This window comes from Halictus rubicundus, chromosome 13 (assembly GCF_050948215.1).
Source record: "Halictus rubicundus isolate RS-2024b chromosome 13, iyHalRubi1_principal, whole genome shotgun sequence".
Lineage (NCBI taxonomy): Eukaryota > Metazoa > Arthropoda > Insecta > Hymenoptera > Halictidae > Halictus > Halictus rubicundus.
In genome coordinates, this window is record NC_135161.1 from 8,154,058 (window position 1) to 8,174,494 (window position 20,437).

At 41.8% G+C, this 20,437-nt stretch overlaps 1 protein-coding gene across 7 annotated transcripts in view; it reads left to right on the forward strand.

The window, feature by feature from the left end:
* The window catches only part of LOC143360690 (serine/threonine-protein phosphatase 2B catalytic subunit 2), a 206,113-nt gene that overhangs the window by 135,233 nt on the left and 50,443 nt on the right, over positions 1-20,437 (forward strand). For all 7 annotated transcript variants that reach the window (XM_076799782.1, XM_076799783.1, XM_076799789.1 and 4 more), the window contains exons 5-6: positions 7,500-7,645; positions 16,956-17,095. In XM_076799782.1, coding sequence (XP_076655897.1) covers positions 7,500-7,645; positions 16,956-17,095 — 286 coding nt within the window. The remainder of the gene's footprint in view (positions 1-7,499; positions 7,646-16,955; positions 17,096-20,437) is intronic.

Consider the following 20,437-nt stretch of genomic DNA (forward strand, 5'->3'; position numbering starts at 1 on the left):
GTTTTTAAATGAATTTTTACGTTGATATATTCATTGTACCAAATTTGATTAGGATCTGTAGAATGCAAGAAAGTTGGAAGATTTTTTTTTCAATTTTTATTTCATTAAATAACCTACCTTGATTTTAGGGAATTTTTGAGGTTTCTAGTTTGGCAGTGAAGGTGTTAAATATGTTAAACGCGCGATAGCTAATTTCGTTTTGTTTTCCATTTCGCTTTTCATTTAAATTTAAATGCAAAATACGCCTGTGCGCAGCGGAAGACTGGCTGAACGTATTTTTGAATTGTTAGTTTTATTTTGAATAATGTTAGTTTTACATATTGGATACATATAAAGAAAAATAAATACGCGCGCGTCGTACAAGAGACAAACGAAAAAGACACACACTCTCTGAATACAGCGGTCAAAAACAAAAGAAACTAGAACGAAAGAAGGTCCACGAATTTTCTGGAATGGCGCATAATTTGAACATTCCAACACTCCCCCTAATTCGTGGGCCGACGCAGAATAATTCTATTCGCAAGGTACATGTCTTACAAATAAGCTTTAAGCTCTCAATTACATAGTTTCAACAATTCAACGCATTTTACATGTTTCAGTTTTGGCAGTGATTTCGTCAGTATATCAGCTGCCATGTCATTCGTAGGTTTATATTCAACCTTAATATGCCCTTGTTCCTGGGCCTCTCTAGAAAAATGAAATCGTATGTCGATGTGTTTACTTCTAGCATGATATATATTATTCGTACACAACGCGATTGCACTTTGATTGTCGCAATATACTTGTGTCTCTTTGGAAACAAATTTGGACTGCTTCATATGCTTCAATAACTCTCGCAAGTATACAATCTCTTTCGTTACTTCCGAGAGGGCTATGTATTCCGATTCCATGGTGGAAAGCGCGACACATTTTTGCTTTTTCGTCGCCCAGCTTATCGGTGCTCCACCCAAAAACGTCACAAATCCGGAACTCGAATGTCTATCCTCAAGATTTCCACCCCAATCAGAATCTACATACGCTTGTAATAACTTATTTGTCTTTTCGTACTTAATACTATAATCACATGTCCCTCGCAGATATCTTAATACGTGCTTTGCCATTTTCCAGTGTATAATTCTTGAGTTTTCGCAAAAACGACATAGAAAATTTACCGCAAACATTATATCTGGTCTAGTTGTATTTGCTAAATACAATAAGCTTCCCACTAATTGCCGATATGGTTTTTCCTTCATTTCGTCGATTTCCGAATCTGTTGGTGGTTTCAAATCTTTTACCTGTTGGTTCACATTAGCTTCTAGAGGTGTATTCGCAGTTTTACAATTTTTCATATTAAATCGCTCAAGTAAATCTTCTATATACAAACTTTGATTTAACTTTATCTTACCCTTTTGACCTTGTCTTTCAACGCGAATGCCTAAGATATTTGATACTGGCCCTAAATCATTCATGGCGAATTGCTTCTTTAGTAAGTCTTTTACAACTTTTAACTTCTTAAAATCAGCAGAGGCTATTAGCAAGTCGTCTACGTAGATTATTATTATAACATCACTTCCATTTGAGTTATCAACGTATACACACGGATTTATTTCGGACTTAATAAAGTTAATACTTATCATATACTTATTTAATTTACTATACCATTCGCGACCTGCCTGTTTTAATCCATACAATGATTTCTGTAACTTACATACTTTATCTTCTTGTCCTTTCCTTACAAATAATATTGGCTGTTCCATGTATATCTCATCGGACAACTCAGCCTGCGTATAGGCCGAAACGACATCCATATGATGGACAAACATTTCATTTTCAACACTTATAGCCAAAAGTGCTCTCAACATCTCAAATCTTGCTACAGGCGCAAACGTCTCGTCATAATCCTGTCCTGGTATTTGTTGGTCTCCGCGTGCAACTAACCTGGCTTTAAATTTTTGAATACTTCCATCCTGGTTTCGCTTTATCCTGTAAACCCATTTATTCTTTATAACCTTTTTATTCGACGGTCTACTTACCAAACTCCAGGTATTGTTGCCCTTTAGAGTGTTGAACTCAGACTCCATAGCTTCTAGTCAGAATGATTTTTCTGACGAGCGCATCGCCTCCTCAACCGTTTTCGGTACTTTGCATTCGTGACATTTTGCAACATTAGCGCTATGATACAATTTTCGCGGTCTACCACGCCGTCCGGTTCTTTCCAATTTCGGTCGTCCGCAACCTCTGTTTCGTGGGGTAGGTTCCAACATTTGATTAATTTCCTGTTCTTCTCTTGCTGTTTCTTCCTCTTCTTCTTGAGAATCTTCAGGATCATCTTTATAGTTGTCTTCATTTATCATTTCATGCTGCTCTTCTTCCTTGTCCAGGTCCTCATACATGGGCTCTTTCGAATTCTCAATCATATCGTAGGTCAAATGTTCCAGTTCAGATTCTGGTTGCTTCTCCTTTTCGAAGTTCGTTGATTCTGGAATTTCTTCTATGAAACGTACATCTCTTCGTTTCACTACTTGGTTTGTTCCCTTTTTCCATAATCTATAAGCTTTTGCTTCCTGAGAATATCCGACTAAAATGTATTCTTCTCCTCTTGCTGCGAACTTGTTTCCTCTGTTATTTTTATTGAGTGCAATAGTTCGGCTTCCGAATGTTCTAAAATATCCTACGTATGGCTTCCTTTTGGTCCATATTTCAATAGGAGTTGCATCGTTTAACGCCTTGGTTGGGCATCTATTCCTAATGTATGCGGCTGCGCACACCGCCTCAGCCCACAACTCGTATGGTAAATTAGATTGCAACAACATACAACGCGCCATTTCTACTAGCGTCTGATTTGCGCGCTCAGCCACGCCGTTTTGTTGCGGTGTGTATTCCACACTCAACTCTCTTTGAATACCTTCTTGTTTTAAAAACTCATTGAAATTGCGAGATAGGTATTCTTTGGCATTGTCACTTCGAATCTTCTTTATTTGACGCCCTGTCCGCTTTTCAACGCGAGCTTTATACTCTTTAAATGCTTCGAAGATGTCAGACTTTTTCTTCAAAATTGCTACCTCAATGTATCTACTTTTGTCGTCAATAAAGGTTGCAAAGTATTTCGCTCCCCCTAGCGAACAGGTTTTAAATGGCCCACAAATATCGGTATGTATTAAATCTAAGACGTCGTTTTCTCTTCTTGTTGATTGCCTGAAAGGTTGCTGATGAATTTTTGCCTTCATGCATACTTCACATACTGGGTTTTCATTTTTCAAACACAATTCGTCTCTCAGTCCATCTACAATTTCTTTCTTTTTAAGTTTTCTTAAATCCTCGAAATTCAAGTGGCCCATTCTTTGATGCCATTTCATTAGATTCTTATTGCACTGTTGAGAGATCATAGCCGATTGCACTTGCTGTTCTTTTATCACATACAAGCCATCTTCCATCGTTGCTTTCATTACTGTTGATCCATCTTTGCGTCTCACGAGTGCATGATTTTCATAAAACACCACAGAATATCCATTGCTTGTAATACTCGACACAGATAATAAGTTGCTTTTAAATTCTGGAACATACATTGCTTGCTGTAATTTGATACTTTTTGTTTCTTTGGGAGTTTTTATATTTATGTTTATTTCTCCCTGTCCCTGCGAATTAATGCTATCTTCTGCTGCTGTATAAATTCTCGTTTTCTCATTGTTGTCCAGATTGTGGAACTTCTTTTCATCGTAGCACATATGTGTACTTGCTCCGCTATCCAAGCACCAAACTCCTGCTCTTCGTGTGGTAGTGCTGAAAGCAGTGGCTGTAAATGCATCCTGTGTCATTCTCTTATTTCCTAATTTTGCTTTTGATCTGCAATTTCTAGCAATGTGTCCTACTTTACCACATGTAAAACACTTAACTTCAAACTTCTTTCCTTGTTCATTGTGTGTAGTGCTTTTGTGTGTACCTTTCTTATATGAATTACCTCTACTCGACAGTAGTGCTTCTTCTGCGCCTCCTTCGTGTTCCCTTGTATTCTCAGCTCGTCTTGACTCCTCTTCGAGTATCTTGTTTCTTAATTCTTCTAAGGGTGGCATTTGCTCTCTTGATTCAATTGCTATACACAAAGTTTCATATTCATGAGGCAATGAATTCAACAACCAAATAGATAATAGATTTTCTGGCAATTTTAGCTCACATTCCTCTAGTTGTTCCGCTATGTTCATAAATTCATTTATGAACTGTGTCATGCTTTGATTTGAAGCTTTCTTTAGACGGTACAACTGCTTAAACAAAACGCATTGCCTCATTGGGCTTTTAGATTCATATTTTTCTTTCAATACTTGCCATGCATCTGCAGAGGTTTCTGCCCTTTTGACATAGTTGTATTGGTCAGGTTGTACGCTGAGGATAATCGAATCCAGAGCTTTCTCATCGTTTATAGTCCATGCCTGGTAGTTCTCTGCAGGTTTTGTAACGCTTCCATCTACGTACCCCCATAATCCATTGTAGCGAAGTATGCTCTTCATTTGGATTTTCCATGTATCGTAATTTGCAGAATTTAATTTCTGAACTTGGTCTACCTTAGCAATATTCATTTTCGATTCTTTTTGTCGAACACGTGGCACGTAGGATAACCTTACTTTTTTTTTTCGGTCACTATTCGCGCATTTAATTACTCATATGTACTACCTGACTTTGAGTCTTCAGGGTCTCCTGGGCCCATAACCTGTTAGTTTTATTTTGAATAATGTTAGTTTTACATATTGGATACATATAAAGAAAAATAAATACGCGCGCGTCGTACAAGAGACAAACGAAAAAGACACACACTCTCTGAATACAGCGGTCAAAAACAAAAGAAACTAGAACGAAAGAAGGTCCACGAATTTTCTGGAATGGCGCATAATTTGAACATTCCAACATGAATATTGTATGAATTATTATATTTATTGTACTCCCTCTGTCCCACAATAACAGTAGCAAGTGAATATTTAAACGGGAATTATTGACGAATGCAGCTGTAAGTTATGTTGTAGCGCAAAATTGCGAAGCCTTCGATCAAAAACAGTGTTTCATGACATCTGTCATTCTCTTTGACCCATTTTTCAATTTTTAGGTTAACCTAATCATTACGAATTATAACTATTTTTTTCTAATTTCATCCGCTGATCGAAATCAATTGGTTTATCTCAGTCGAATGTCAACCCACAGTAAAAGTAATGTGAAAAAAAGAGAGTTTGAAAAACGATGGTCACAATAATTCTAAACTCACGCATACAGGGAAAGCAAAGCTTCGCAGCCACAGAGGATCCTACCTACAAGGTTAAATTGCGGTAACGAAATTATTATAAAAATCCAGATACTATCTGAGCACTCGAAATAAAAAAATTAGAAGTAATATTTTTAATTTATTGTTCAATTTAATCTAGTTTTTCGATAATAAATGTTGCGTTCTATATTTATTTTCTTTCGCTACTGTTATCATGGGACAAATTAAATTCATCAACCGCTTTTACTATTACGGGACAGACGGAGCATTATATTATTATATCGTTCAACGTGTTAACACAAAATTGGAAATGTACTTTTCCGTCCTAATATATTTAGGTTACTTAACACTTTTAACAATATTTAGGTTACCTGAACACTTTTCCGGCCTAATATATTTAGGTGTTAATAGGCTGAACGTTCACTTTGTTTCCTACGTGGAATTCGCCAACAAGCATTAGGAAGCCTCGCAATCAAGGTCGAGAGGGTTCGAGATATCTCGACGGGTGTGTCTCGCGCTGACAGATTCTTCGACCAGCAATCTGTCCGCCGACAAATCTTGAGGCTGTCGAACCTGGAGATATCTCGGTTCTTTTATTGACAGGGGATTCTTCTTGGTCCGGCGGTCCAGGGTCGTGGCAAACACTTTGTCATTTCACTTTGTGCTTCGTCGAATCCTCCGTTTCTCCGAAAAACAATTACGGGGAAATTAACTTCCGACAAATTGGGTTCTCCAATCTGCTTCCACTGAGGTTGCAACATTGTCCCGAAAGGCAAGACCCAAATGCAATATTTACACCGGAAGTCTGCTGTAGAATTTCGAATAATTGTGCTGTGCGAAAAGAGGAAGCCTAATACTAGATTTACGGGACTCGTCAAAATGCCGGGTTCTAATATTTTTAACTCAAGAATATTGAGATCCGTGAGAAACTATTCAACAAATTCATTTCTTTGGGTGTATACAAATTTCTATTTTTCTTTTGTGTCTTTTCTCGATATATGTCGCAAATGCCTCGGTGATATAAGTCGCAGAACTATCCCCACTACCGCGGGGTATATCCTGCGACGTTTTGCGTGGATCAAAGAATAGTACCTCCTGGACCATATATGTCGGTGGCAAGACCCGTGTTGTTGACATATATCGAGAAAACACTCTACTATTAACCCATTGCACTCGAGTGGTGACTCTGAAGCACCACTAGAAATTGTTGTGGCATTATTTCAAAGAAATTACAACAAATATTACAATGTATTTGTTACATTACAAAATTTGTATTTAACAGATCACTAAACATTTAAATATTGTATGTGGAAATCGGATCAGTTTCGTGTGAATAAAATGAAAATATTCTAAGACGGAAGAGAAAAATTTAGTTTTAGAATGAAAATAGCGCCGAGTGCAAAGGGTTAAAAAAATGGCTACAAATTTTGATAGACAAATTAATGTTATTTTTATGAAGTAATGTATGTAATTTTTAATGCTTCGTATTATTAAAAATGTGGCTACAAATTTTGATAGATACATTCATATTGTTTTTATAAAGTAATGTAAAATAGTCATTTTTAAACCCAGTGTTAAAAATCCTATTTTATACAGTAATCCTAAGCTCAACGATTACGTTCCCGTGGTCGAGTTGTAGGTTCGCGATTGGAATTGTTATTGAACTTTCCCTCGCTACAATTTTTTAAAAAATGTCTCTGTCAGACTGCTCCATTTAAAACTCCGTCACTAGAAATGGAATTCGATTTTTTCTGACCGCCTACAGGGCGGTTTCGAGCAGACTCGGTCCTCGGGGTTTCGAAGAGGGGGCAGTCCCAGGACCGTGAAAACCGAGCGGCCTTCGGGGGGAGCTGCGGGGCACGACGGGATCGAATAAAAGCGCCGAAAGACGCTTTTGTTCGCGGGCAATAACGCTGGGAACGACAGCTCGTAGCCGTGGCCGCGATAAAAGAAACAAAGCGCGGAAAGTAGTCGAATCGAGGCTGTCGCTGGCCAACTTTCTCCGGTGTGTGTGTGTGTTTTTTTTATTCCTGTTTCGTTTTCCATTTGATCCTCTCCGACCGTCCCGTCGTTCGCGATCGGATTTTATTCTCCGGTTCGGTTGTTGTTGTTCTCTTTTCTTTTCCGTTGGTGGTTTTTCATCTCCCTCCTCGGGACACAAAAGCCCGGGACCGGGACCGGGACCGGGACCGGGACCGGGACTATGGTGACCGGTTTCCAGCGGATGAGAGTGTTGCGTGTGTGGTTGATTGTACGGTTGTTTATCTGCTTTCAGGTAAAATAAAATACTCGGAGAGGGTGTACGACGCGTGCATGGACGCCTTCGACTGTCTGCCGCTCGCCGCCCTCATGAACCAACAGTTCCTCTGCGTGCACGGTGGCCTGTCGCCGGAGATTCACAATTTAGAAGACATTCGCAAAGTAAGTAACTTCTTGCCACACTAATCGCACGAAATCGCGAATTTTCATAGAAAATAAAATTGTGCAAGAGACCCTTGGCAGAAAATTTTCTCCTGCTTCCATCGTTTCAATAATCTCGGAACAATATATCGGATCTGTCATTTTTCAGTTTCCTCCGGGAATTATTTTTTTACCGGAGAACCATCCTATCGATCCCATTGAAATTTTCTGAGTGAGTTGTCCGAACATCCAGGTATCCATACAAATTTTTACAACGGGAAGAGAATTGTTGTTCTCGAGATAAAAATTCTAACTTATCACGGTACAGTGTCGGGCGGTGCGCCTCCATCGCGAGCAGTAACTAAGTCAATGCTAAAAATTGTTGAACGAAATTTTTAGGGAGTGTACTTCGAAGTGAAAGCTATGGAACAAAAATTTCAAAAAATTTATTCCCATAACCGGTCACGGGAAAATAATTACTCCCCCCATGGGGGTCTCACGAAACTACAATTTTTTACTCCAATGATCGACAATTTTTCTTGAACAAACGAAAAGTCGTACGGGCTTGATCTTTTGGGGGCCAATTGAACGATCCTTCGGGCAGTGAAAAACATTTTTCGAACTTCGAGAGTATGCCGAGAAACGAACGTTGCCATTTTCGGATCGGCGAATGGCTTGCCGCGACAGGCGGAATATATTTTCGGGGTTCGAACGGCGTTATTATTCAGCGGTAAAGTTGCCGGTCTCTCCGAGCCAATCTGTTCCGGTTAAAGAATTCCGTCTTGCGGCATCTGACTCGCGTTCATCCCTCAAAGGATCAATTCCTGCCGGAGTTCGAACGGCGAAAAGAAATCTCTTTGGGGAAGAGCATCGCGCGGAATTCCTCTCTCTCGGCGAGTCAGTGGGAGGAGAGGCGAAAACGGTGGCTGAATTTCGTTACAACGGGTGTCGGATGTGTTTCTCCACGGGTTTCTCGATCGTTGCGAGGGTTCCAGGGGTTGCAACCCCTCCGGGCTCGCCTGAACCGCTGCATTCCGCCTCGGATTCCGCGCGTTTTTCCCTCCGCGATGCCGCGAAGGACACGCCCGGCTCGGAAACCGCCTCGAAACGAATGGGATTCCATCGCGGAACGCGTCTTCCTTCGACGTAGACGCAGAACAGGCTCCGCCCTTCAAAATGAGCCCAGTTAGGCACTCGTACTAATTTTTCTCGCGGAGTTATGGCAAATTGAACGCGGAGATGTTCGAACGTACAAAAATCTCCATTTTTACAATTCAGAGGAACCATTCCCATTTTCGCATTCAATTTTTAATGGAAATCGCTGTTGGACAAAACAGCAGTTCCAGGGGGTTGAAGTAGAGACTCCGCCCTTTACAATGAGCCCAGTCAGATTCTCGTGCGATTTTTTCTCGCGGAGTTACAACAAATTCAATGCGGAGATGTTCGAAAGTACAAAAATCTTTGTTTTTAAAATTCGGTGGAACCATTCTTATTTTTGCGTTCAATTTTTAATGGAAATCGCTGTTGGACAAAACAGCGGTTCCAGGGGGTTGAAGTAGAAACTCCGCCCTTTACAATGAGCCCAGTTAGGTTGTCGTACTAATTTTTCTCGCGGAGTTATGGCAAATTGCACACAGTAATGTTCGAACGTACAAAAGTCTTCGTTTTTAAAATTCAGAGGAACCATTCCCATTTTCGCATTCAATTTTTAATGGAAATCGCTGTTGGACAAAACAGCAGTTCCAGGGGGTTGAAGTAGAGACTCCGCCCTTTACAATGAGCCCAGTCAGATTCTCGTGCGATTTTTTCTCGCGGAGTTACAACAAATTCAATGCGGAGATGTTCGAAAGTACAAAAATCTTTGTTTTTAAAATTCGGTGGAACCATTCTTATTTTTGCGTTCAATTTTTAATGGAAATCGCTGTTGGACAAAACAGCGGTTCCAGGGGGTTGAAGTAGAAACTCCGCCCTTTACAATGAGCCCAGTTAGGTTGTCGTACTAATTTTTCTCGCGGAGTTATGGCAAATTGCACACAGTAATGTTCGAACGTACAAAAGTCTTCGTTTTTAAAATTCAGAGGAACCATTCCCATTTTCGCATTCAATTTTTAATGGAAATCGCTGTTGGACAAAATAGCGGCTCCAGGGGGTTGAAGTAGAGGGTGCGCCCTTTAAAATGAGCCCAGTTAGATTCTCGTGCGATTTTTTCTCGCGGAGTTACAACAAATTCAATGCGGAGATGTTCGAAAGTACAAAAATCTTTGTTTTTAAAATTCGGTGGAACCATTCTCATTTTTGCGTTCAATTTTTAATGGAAGTCGCTGTTGGACAAAATAGCGGTTCCAGGGGGTTAAAGTAGAAACTCCGCCCTTTAAAATGAGCCTAGTTAGGTTCTCGTGCGATTTTTTCTCCCCGAGTTATAGCAAATTCAATGCGGAGATGTTCGAACGTACTGCGAAACATCTTCTCCAGCCTCGAAAATGAGTCCAGTTAGGTTTACCGACGTCGATTCGCTCGGGAAATGGGTGGAACGTTTTTGAGCAGCAGTCTGCTACTTTCCCCCGGTGGCAGAGTTCGTTTTATCCTCGCAGAATCGAGACGTAATTAGATCTTGAAGGAAATTACGCCGGTTCCCCGAGAAAAAGGAAAATTGTTGGTGTTTGACTTCGCGGCGATGTAACTTCGCAGAGGAGAGTTGAACGACGATGTTTCTCGACTCGTTTCGAACGTCGGGGCTTCTGTTTTTGCTTCCCGGAGATGTTTTTCTTCGGGAATGCTTTTAGACCGGAGTGCGGACGAGAGAGTGCAACCTTTACGGGATGTATCTTGGGTTACCGTGTGCTGTCCGTGGCGCGCGTTCGTTTTAAATCGTGCGGATCGGTGAGAGAAAATCGTGCGACTAATTTTGAGGGCTCGTTGGATCTTCGGAGCTGCGATCTTCGAATCCACGTTGGTTAGAGTTCGGAAAAAAATTGATCAAGCACCACAGAAATCTTTGAACGCGTTAAGCTTCCGTTTATGAAACTTCGGAGTGTCACTCGATTTTTTTCTATTATTTTTCAGCGCTGAAGTATCGTGAAGAAGAGAATGATTTATAAAGGGATGAAAGTAGAGACTCCGCCCTTTAAAATGTGCCGGGTTAGGTTGTCGTGCGATTTTTCCCCGCGAAGTTACGACCCGAACAATTTTTCCCTTCTGCTTTGAACTCTGTGCAGGTCTCGATCGTCGGTTTATCGAACGATTATGTATCGAACGATGGTATTATCGTATCGAATCTGTTCCTCGGAGAGGAAACCGGTCGGAGAGCCGTGAAATATTCATACATTAATAGAAAATGGAAGGAGAAGCCGGGTTGAAAGGGACATCCGACGGATGTTCGAGGCTGAAGCCGTGCGGGATCCACTTTTATGGTCTTTTACGTCTCAAAGGGACGACTTATCGATCCGTCGATCTCCATATCAAACGTTGTCCCGGGGATGGTCCGCGATAAAATCGTCTCCGGAAATAAAACGGACGAACCTCGGAGTCCCTTTGGGTCCTAGGAATTCCTAATTTCGTGGAAACCCGGACGCGCGCGCGCACTCGCGCGATAAATATTAAAAGCTGGAGTGGGCTCTGCTCCCTGGAGCGTTCTAACCCTTTGTCGGCGGCTAACAAAGAATCATGTTAATTAATTAGACGATCGATTAGCCTCGTCCTCGGCTCGAGCCACGAGATGATGCCAACCGCAGTCTTGGCTGGCCCCCTTTCAGCCGCGGTTCGTTAAGACGTTCTCGTCTCTTCGCAACGTCTTCGTTTGAGTTATTATCTGTATCTTTTAAACAAATTTAAAATTGGCAAAATGATGACTTAAACCTCCCCTGAAATCGCTTATTTTACGTAATATTTAATTCTCAACGGAATCCATAACTTATTTCTTTGAGAAGAAGGATTCATATCGCATTGAATGCCCCCTGTGGCTGGACGAGTCCGGACAAATTGCAAAATTCAGTTCGTATCTTTTAAAAAAATTTAAAATTGGCAAAGTGATGACTTAAACCCCCCCTGAAATAGCTTATTTTACGTCATATTTAATTCTCAACAGGATCCATAACCTATTTCTTTGAGAAAAAGGAAACATATCGCATTAAATGCCCCTTGTGGCTGGACGAGTCCGGACAAATTGCAAAATTCAGTTCGTATCTTTTAAACAAATTTAAAATTGACAAAGTGATGACTTAAACCCCCCCTGAAATCGCTTATTGTACGTCATATTTAATTCTCAACGGAATCGGTAACCTATTTCTTCGAGAGAAACGATTGATATCGCATTGAATGCACCCCGTGGCTCCACGAGTCAGGATAAATTGCAAACTCCGTTCGTATCTTTTAAACAAATTCGAGATCGACAAAGCGATGACTTAAACCCCTCCCGAAATCGCGTATTCTACCCCACACTTGGCTCTGATCGTGGTCCTCGCTCCGCTTCTCAGAAAGAAAAGCGATCAATCCCTCCAGTTCCATGATAAACGGAGGTAATTCAGCGTCGCCGCTTTTCAATTCGCAGTTTTCTCGTCGAGGAAAGCGGATGAAAAGCGCGGAACAGGAAAAGGCGAGTAAGCAACGAAGCCTTGGGGATGGTTGATAGGGTAGGGGGGATGGTTGAAGTGGCGGGAGAACAGGAAAGAAAGGAAAGATAGAACGAAGGAAATCGTTTCGAAAGATGGCGTAGGAGAAAACAGCGAGAGATAGAGGGAAAAGGTAAGAAAGAATAACAGATCGAAGCGAGAAAGACAGAATAAAAGGGAAAAAGGGGAGAAATAAGAGGGGGTGCATCTGTTCCGGCAGATCACGAGGGTATTTCTCGTGGGAGAACGCGGGAATGGTTAACCCTCTTCTTCCAGCCTGTCCCCGTTCGTCGCGCTCCCCTTTTTAGCTGCAACAATCGCGGAAAATAAGTCGCGGCAGGGGTTGGAAGGAGGGGGGGTTGGATTCCGCGGCGGGGATACAAAAGCCCTGGAAAACTGGGTGAAGTTCGACGAGTCGGAAATATTCACCGGGTATTCCGCGGTAATTTGCATCGACGTTATCATCGGTCGTTCCTCCTCCGTTCGATCGCAGGCCTCGATATTTTAATAGTTCCGCGGAGCAACCCCCCCCCCCTGTTCTGAAGAGATGGGCGAGGTCGTCTCGAAACAACCCGGTGAAAAATGGTAAAAATTTTCAAACGAAGTTCCACCGAAAAAATTACTTCCTGTACAAAAATCGAAGCCTCTACTTTGACACCCTCGAAAGCATTCTGAAAAATTTCTGTCATTACTGACGAATTTTATGCACTTGTGGAAAAATTGGGCGGTTGAAACTCGAAATAGCAAGATTATTGAACCGTCTCAATGCTATTAAAATTATTCGAGAAAAGCAAAGCTATCCATTTAGTTTTCATATAATTTTTATTTTTATTTTCTCTCCGACTCTGCGATAAGAAGCCTCCCCTGCACAGTGGCCCTTCCGGATCCGTGACTTCTCTTCGGAAAATCCTGCGGGATCATTTTTTGGAGACAAATCGATCCCGTCGAGAGGCGAATCTGTTCGAGCAGATTTTTCAGGAGGGTTGTTCAACCCCTACTTTTCCCCAGCATCGAGGGAAGACGGTTTTTCCTTGGACTAATCGGCCGGTTTCGAGGAATCGCGTAGGCTCTCGAGGCCGGAGGTCGGTATGCAAATGTCGCGAGAAGAGAGGGTGTCCGTTGTATTCCCCGGTCGACATTTGGTATTCATATCGCTTACCCGCGGTTGCAAAACCCGTCTTTTACGTCGGAGCACACGGAATAATACATAACAGAAGCCGAGGGAGCGGATCTATGAGACTCTGATAAATATTGCATGGTCCCCGCCCGACTGCCATACCCTCGCTGTCGCCAGAATTTCCAGCATATTTCGAGCGGACACTTCTCCCTCGCTGGACCCTTGCGATACCAAATAAATGATCCGCCTTATTGGACGAGCACACGGTCTCTCTCTCTCGTGCTCCGAAACTCTTTCGATCTTCACACGAAATTCCGTCGAACTCGAAAAAGGGACGTTGAAATGCGACGTGGAAATTCGAGCGGCGGGGGTTGTATTTCTCCGAGAAATCGAGGGGTTAACGAGACACCGTTCCACAGGTTTCTCGGGATTTTGAAGGTACGGCTTTGCGAAGGTTTGCTTTTCGATTAGCTCGTGAGCATTTCGAGAATTGCAGGTGCAGCGACAAGCGACTAAAACCTTGAAGAAATAAAATATCATTTAACATCCAGGGCGATGAATCCACAGGATTGGATCGAAAAAATATTCAAACAAAATTCCTGATAATTCCTAATATTTAATATGTAATTTCCTAAAGAAAAAAAAAACAATCGTACAGCACTTAGCTTCGTTTAAAAATTGGGGTTTTTTCACGGGTTTTATGGCACCAAAATGAGGACCAAGTTCAAAGATAGCAAAGTTTAATAAATCAATAATTAAAATCTCAGCTGCGTTAAGTTGCCCACATATTCGGATGATAATTTTTCCACGGTCGAATCATCAACTTCAAGAGAAGCTAATGTCTCGAAGCCAGCGGCTACAGGAAGCTAACGTCTCTAATTAGATCTCCGCCGCGGTGTGTTCTCTTTGGGAAAACGCGACTCAGTTTTAACGGGCGAGCGGTCGCTGAAAGATTCATAAGAAGCTGCACGAGGTAGAAACGAGTGTCCGGTCGGGTCCGGTAATAATTCCATTTGCGGGTGCGGCGATGGTCCTGCCACGTCGAATCGGAACGGGAAATATCGGAAGCGTGTCTCCGAGTATTATTTAATAGAGGAGAACGTCCACGAGGAAATTAGTCTCGCGCACGGACACTGTGTCCAGGAATGAGGATCTATCGTCCTCGATGCAGCTCTTGTAGATCCCAGAAATGAATCGTAAAATCTCGGATTACTCGCGAACAGTAGCGAGAAAATAAATTCGTGCCGCTGAACCGTGCATTTCTTACGGGAACGCGGCACGAATCATCTGCTGCTGGGCAAGTAGTTTCGGACGCCGGTAGTCAGACGAGGTCTAAAATTAATTTGACTGTGGAATTTCTCTGGGGAATGTTGAACGTCTGCGTCGATGTCTAATTCGTGACAATTGCAGTGGTATATGAGACATATTTTTGTGTTAGATAATCAAATATTCCGAAAGGATAATTGTCTGTGTATTAATTCCTAAAAATTCCTATTAATTCCTAAAAAATCCTATTAATTCCTAAAAATTCCTATTGATTCCTATTGATTCTCAAAAATTCCTATAAATTCCTATTAATTCCTAAAGATTCCTAAAAATTCCTATTGATTTCAAAAAATTCATATTAATTCCTAAAAATTCCTATTGATTCCTAAAAAATCCTATTAATTCCTAAAAATTCCTATTGATTCCTATTGATTCCTAAAAATTCCTATAAATTCCTATTAATTCCTAAAGATTCGTAAAAATTCCTATTGATTTCAAAAAATTCCTATTGATTTCAAAAAATTCATATTAATTCCTAAAACTTCCTAAAAATTCCCATTGATTCCTAAAAATTCCTATTAATTCCTAAAAACTCCTACAAATTCCTAATAATTCCAACACCCCATATTCGACACGCGCAACGAGAAGATTAAGAAGAAAATGAACGAAGAGTTAACTCGCTTCGTAACAAATATAAAAACATTGAATGTAAGAATAACTAACTATCGTGTCCGATATCTCAGCAATCGGCGAAACGACACGGTTAATAATTGAAAAAGTCGTAGAAGAAGGAAGAGAAGAAAACGGCAAAAACGAATCGAAGCAGCTTATTATAATGCCAGAAGGGGGAACATTGTGAGCATCCTGAAATCTGTTTAGCTGGCAGGGAATTGCGATAGAAAAAGGCAAGCGTCGGAGGCGCTAGCCAGGTTGTCGAGCAGCGTCCCCGATAATTACCGCGCTGTAATTACCCGGCCATAACGGGCCGACTTAACGTTGACGTATCGACGTTGTCTCTGTGTGTATGCGCGCCTGTCGTCGTGACAGAGGCTCGGCCCCGTGGACTGCAAGTTTCGATCATAATGGGTAACGCTAATTATGCTGAATGGCATTAGTTCTCGACACACGGGACACGTGCGAGCATGTCGGCGCATGCGCGCGCCAATGCAACCGGCCCGATGCAGTTTACACTGTAACGAGCAGTTTGCACCTAATAATGCCAGACGCAATAACATCGGCGTCATTGCCATCACCGGAGTGGCCGTCTCGCCTTTCGAAATGCTCTAATCGACGATCGGAGACTCGTCAGCTCAGCATTTTTTCTATTTCTTTTTCGGAAACTGCAGAAATATATTCTCATCGTTATATGATGGGGAGACCATTTTGTAAATTATCAAGATTTTTCATTGACCTTAGGACGGACTATAGCAACATTTATACCCGTCAATATACTTGCTTATTATTTTATTTTCAAGCAGAAGGACTTGTGGAACAATCAGCACGCGTTTTATAAAACATACTCTATAACAAAAATATATAACTCGTGCAATTTTGACTATTTGTAATTGAGAAAAATAAGATATATACTTGAAATACTTGTAAATATATGTGCAAAATCTTGGTACGAAAAGTTTAACACTTTTACTGAAAAAATTTTTGAAAATGAGGATACCGAATTAAACTTTATTTCTGTAGGAACAACGGCGCTCCTATAGCAATTTTGATTATTTTTGCTTGGAAAAAATTACACGTGTACTTCAAACACCCACAAATACATGTGCAAAATCCTGATATAAAAACTTGAACACTCCTTCTGAAAAAAATTTTTGAGGATCAGTATACCCTGTTCAATTTTATTTCTGAAGGGGCAACGGTGCTCCTATAGCAATTTTGATTATTTTTGCTTGAAAAAATTACACGTGTACTTCAAACACCCACAAATACATGTGCAAAATCCTGATATAAAAAGTTTAACACTCCTTCTGAAAACATTTTTTGAAAATCAGTATACCCTGTTCAATTTTATTTCTGAAGGGGCAACGGTGCTCCTGTAGCAATTTTGATTATTTTTGCTTGGAAAAAATTACATGTGTACTTCAAACACCCACAAATACATGTGCAAAATCTTGATACGAACAGTTGAACGGTTCCGCTGAAAAAAATTCTCCGAAATCAGAATAGCCCTCAAACTTTATTTCTGAAGGGACAACGGCGATCGATAGGGTTCCTATAGCAAAGCCTCTGTGCCGTGTACGGTTTCGACGATTACGCGGAATATTTACCGATGTGTATCGGACAGTTCCTTGGACTAATTCGATCGATGTTGACTTTGCTGTTACAGTTGGACAGGTTCAAAGAGCCGCCGGCGTTCGGGCCCATGTGCGACCTGCTTTGGTCCGACCCGCTCGAGGACTTCGGCAACGAGAAGAACGCTGAGCACTTCTCCCATAATAGCGTCAGGGGTTGTTCGTACTTTTATAGGTGAGAGACTGCCTTTCTTTTCCTACCTACACTCGTCTTGCACGGAGCATCTCCGAGTCTTTCGCGAACGTGACGGCACCCCTCCCACCTTTCCAATCCAAAGCAAATATTCGTTCGAAGCGAAGCTGAAAATACGATGGAAATTTATTCGGAACTTAGTGTGGTCACCGCGAGTGTAACAATTTTCAGAAAATTCCAATAAATTATTGGTAATAAAGTTTGTCTCGGGCGTGATCCAAAAGTGGTTTAACTCGATTCGCTCTCCACTGATTTCGTGTTTTCGAAACGGGATTGATAAGCAATTTTCGAAATTAGATTCCATCAAACAGAATTATCGAGAACGTTAAAGCGTCGGAGAAACGAATTTACAGTGTCGAACACGAGCGCCATTTTCGAGCAAAAAAATTATGTCGCTCGGTCGTGAACGTGCCTCGATACGTGCGAAAAATTTCAAAAAGTTTTCTCCAGTCGTTTCCCCCGCAAAAAAATTTTTTCCTATTCTCAGCCACTTAAACGAAAACGATTTTTCCAAGTGAAAGAAGTCTTTGATTTTTGCGACCGAATATTTCGCAGACTCGCGTGCCCTCGAGCGATTAGGGGGGGTTGGAACGGGGTGTGTTTGAAGCATTTTATCGGTCCAGTTCGAAAACCGTGTACCAGACAAAGGAACAGCGGCGCTCGGTCGCGCGACAATTGTTATTAATTTCCCCGGATAGCGGAAGGGGATGGGGTTGCGCGCGGGGTTGCGAGAGCAGGAGGGTGCGGCGTGGCAGATAGAGGGTGAACTTCCGGCGAAACTTGTCCCGAAGTTGGCTCGTTTCGCGTCGCGCGATCGCGGCCACCCGCTTCCGACCGCTTCGCGGGACAAACGGCCGGCTAATTACTCGTTGAATGGGATAACGACCGTTGGAAAAAAGGAGACAGACGTGTTCGCAAAGGCTGATGACGGTGCGGGGTTGTGCGAGCGAGAACCGAGCGGAAACCGGTGGCCGTTTTTTCGGTGGAGACGCGCGAGCGCGGCCGAGAGGAACGAAAATATTTTTCCCGACGGCCACTCGTCGGGTTTTCGAGATCCTTCGCGTCGATTGTCGATCACAGGGCCGAGCGAGCGTATCGGCTCTCGCTCTGTCTCCCGGGGCTTTTATTTCGAGCAGAATCCTTCGGGCTACCGGATGATAGAGGAATTCTGGTCGGCACGGACAATCGTTTCCATGCTTTTTTAATTCGACTCGCTTTTGAGCGGCACGGAAGAGTCCGAACTTAATTTGGCGAGGATATACACTGTACAGTAGAATTAAAGTAATACGCGTGCTTCCAGATGATTTTTCAATATTCCATATCTTCCATTATTTTATGATCACGAATTGCAAAGATGCTTTCCTGGGAAATGATGAAATAAATATGTATTTATCAGATGACGTATTACAGTACGAACCGCACGAAGTCCAACGAAATTGAATCTTGCCATTTGCATGAATAGACTGCTCTTTGTGCAAAATTAAAATTGTTTCATTCACTGCAAGAGACAGGAGGCAAATGGAAAAATGTCTTTCACTTCTTAAACATTTTAATACGCTGAAGGCAATTTACTGATAATTTTTAAATTCTCTCAATATTTTTACTATCAGAATAGACCAAAAAAAATTCTTTTTACCATTTTTTTATCTTATTCTTAATAACTTAAATATATACTAAAATTCACCTGGTACCTTGCATGTAAATGCATAAAATCCACAGTCTATTAATAAGGCAACATACACCAATTTGAGGACTGGTAAGGGTGTTTGGTATTAATTGTTAATATTAGATGTCAGGACGTTGATAAATTAATTTCGAACATCTTAAGGCTCGCTTCCGGCGATCGATTAATCAGGAAGCTTGAAACCGCGCGTATCACATGCACCGATGCGGGCGCAGCAAGTAGTCGAAGCGCTGGTTCGACGCGGCCTGGCCATACACGTGACTCTTCCACTGAAATCGAACAATTACGCGACCATCTGATTAACGATGTTTACAGGACACGATTCCGTAACCCGATCCGCTCTCGTCGATAATTTCTTCGACTAATGAAGAGGAATCGTGCCTTGTTTAAATTCGCTCGACGCTCGAAACGAACCTCCATTACCGGAATCGATCTGGTCCGACCATGCGCGGACTCGTACCACTGAAATCGCGTCCTGCTGTCGCTCCGCAACAACAAAACATTCTTCCACCTCTCTCGCGTGACAAATGGCGAGCGAAGATATTAATTAACAACACTTTCAGCAGGGACTTCTCTGGACCAACGATTAATTTATTTATTGTCGTGTACAACGAACGTAGGGCTCCCACGAGTCAGAGGTGTTCGGAAAGGTTTTTAACACGATTAAAAAATATAATAAATCAATTAAGCCCTGGGAAAGTGTTATAAATACACTGGAGACTACATTAGCCCAAGAATTAATTTATTCATAGTCATGCAGGGACGGTAGGGCTCCCAGTCTAGGCTTAGGGCTTCCCTCGACTGCTCCTCAAAAATTCGAGGTACTCAGAAAGGTTTTGTAACACGATTAAAAAATATAATAAATTAGTTACGCCTTAGGTAAGTGTTCTAAATACACTGGAGGCTTCCTTGGCCCAAGTAGTAATTTATTCATAGTCATGGAGGGATGGTAGTCTAGACCTAGGGCTTCGTAGTGTTCGCAAAGCTTTTTAACAAAATTAAAAAATACAATAAATTAAGTAAACCCACAGCAAGTGTTCCAACTGCAATGGAGATACATTGAAGCAACAGTGAATTTATTTATAGTCGTGTACAACGAGTGTAGGGCTCCCAATCTAGGCTTAGGGTGTTCCCACGACTGCTGCTCAAGAGTTAGTGTTTTTCCACGCGTCGAAAAAAATCGAGGAAATTAATTGAGATCGAGGTGAGCGTTCCCGACGGAACGGAGGTCGCTTTGCAATGAAATAATTTGTTTAGACGCGGTTCTAATCGGTTAGAGACGAACGATCGTAACTCTGTCGTGGGCAACAACGGCCGGGGCCCTACTCACGGTTTTATGATCGGCCGGGAATAATTCGCGCGGTAAAATTCGCCGTAAAATTCGTGGCTCCGGAGGAGGCTGGTCTCTCGGCTAAAATTAAATGCGTTTTCCGACTTGGAACCGGTCAATCATGCTGAACACATTAACTCTGCCGTCTTACCAGGGACACGGCCCGATTCCAAGCGGAATTTCAATTCGAATGCTTTCTCAAGGTAGTCCTAGATCTCGCCACCCGGCTGTGTGTGTCACAACTATTCTCTGTCACCGTTATTATGTCTTCCGGCGCAGACGACAGACTATATCGGTAAGGTATGAACTT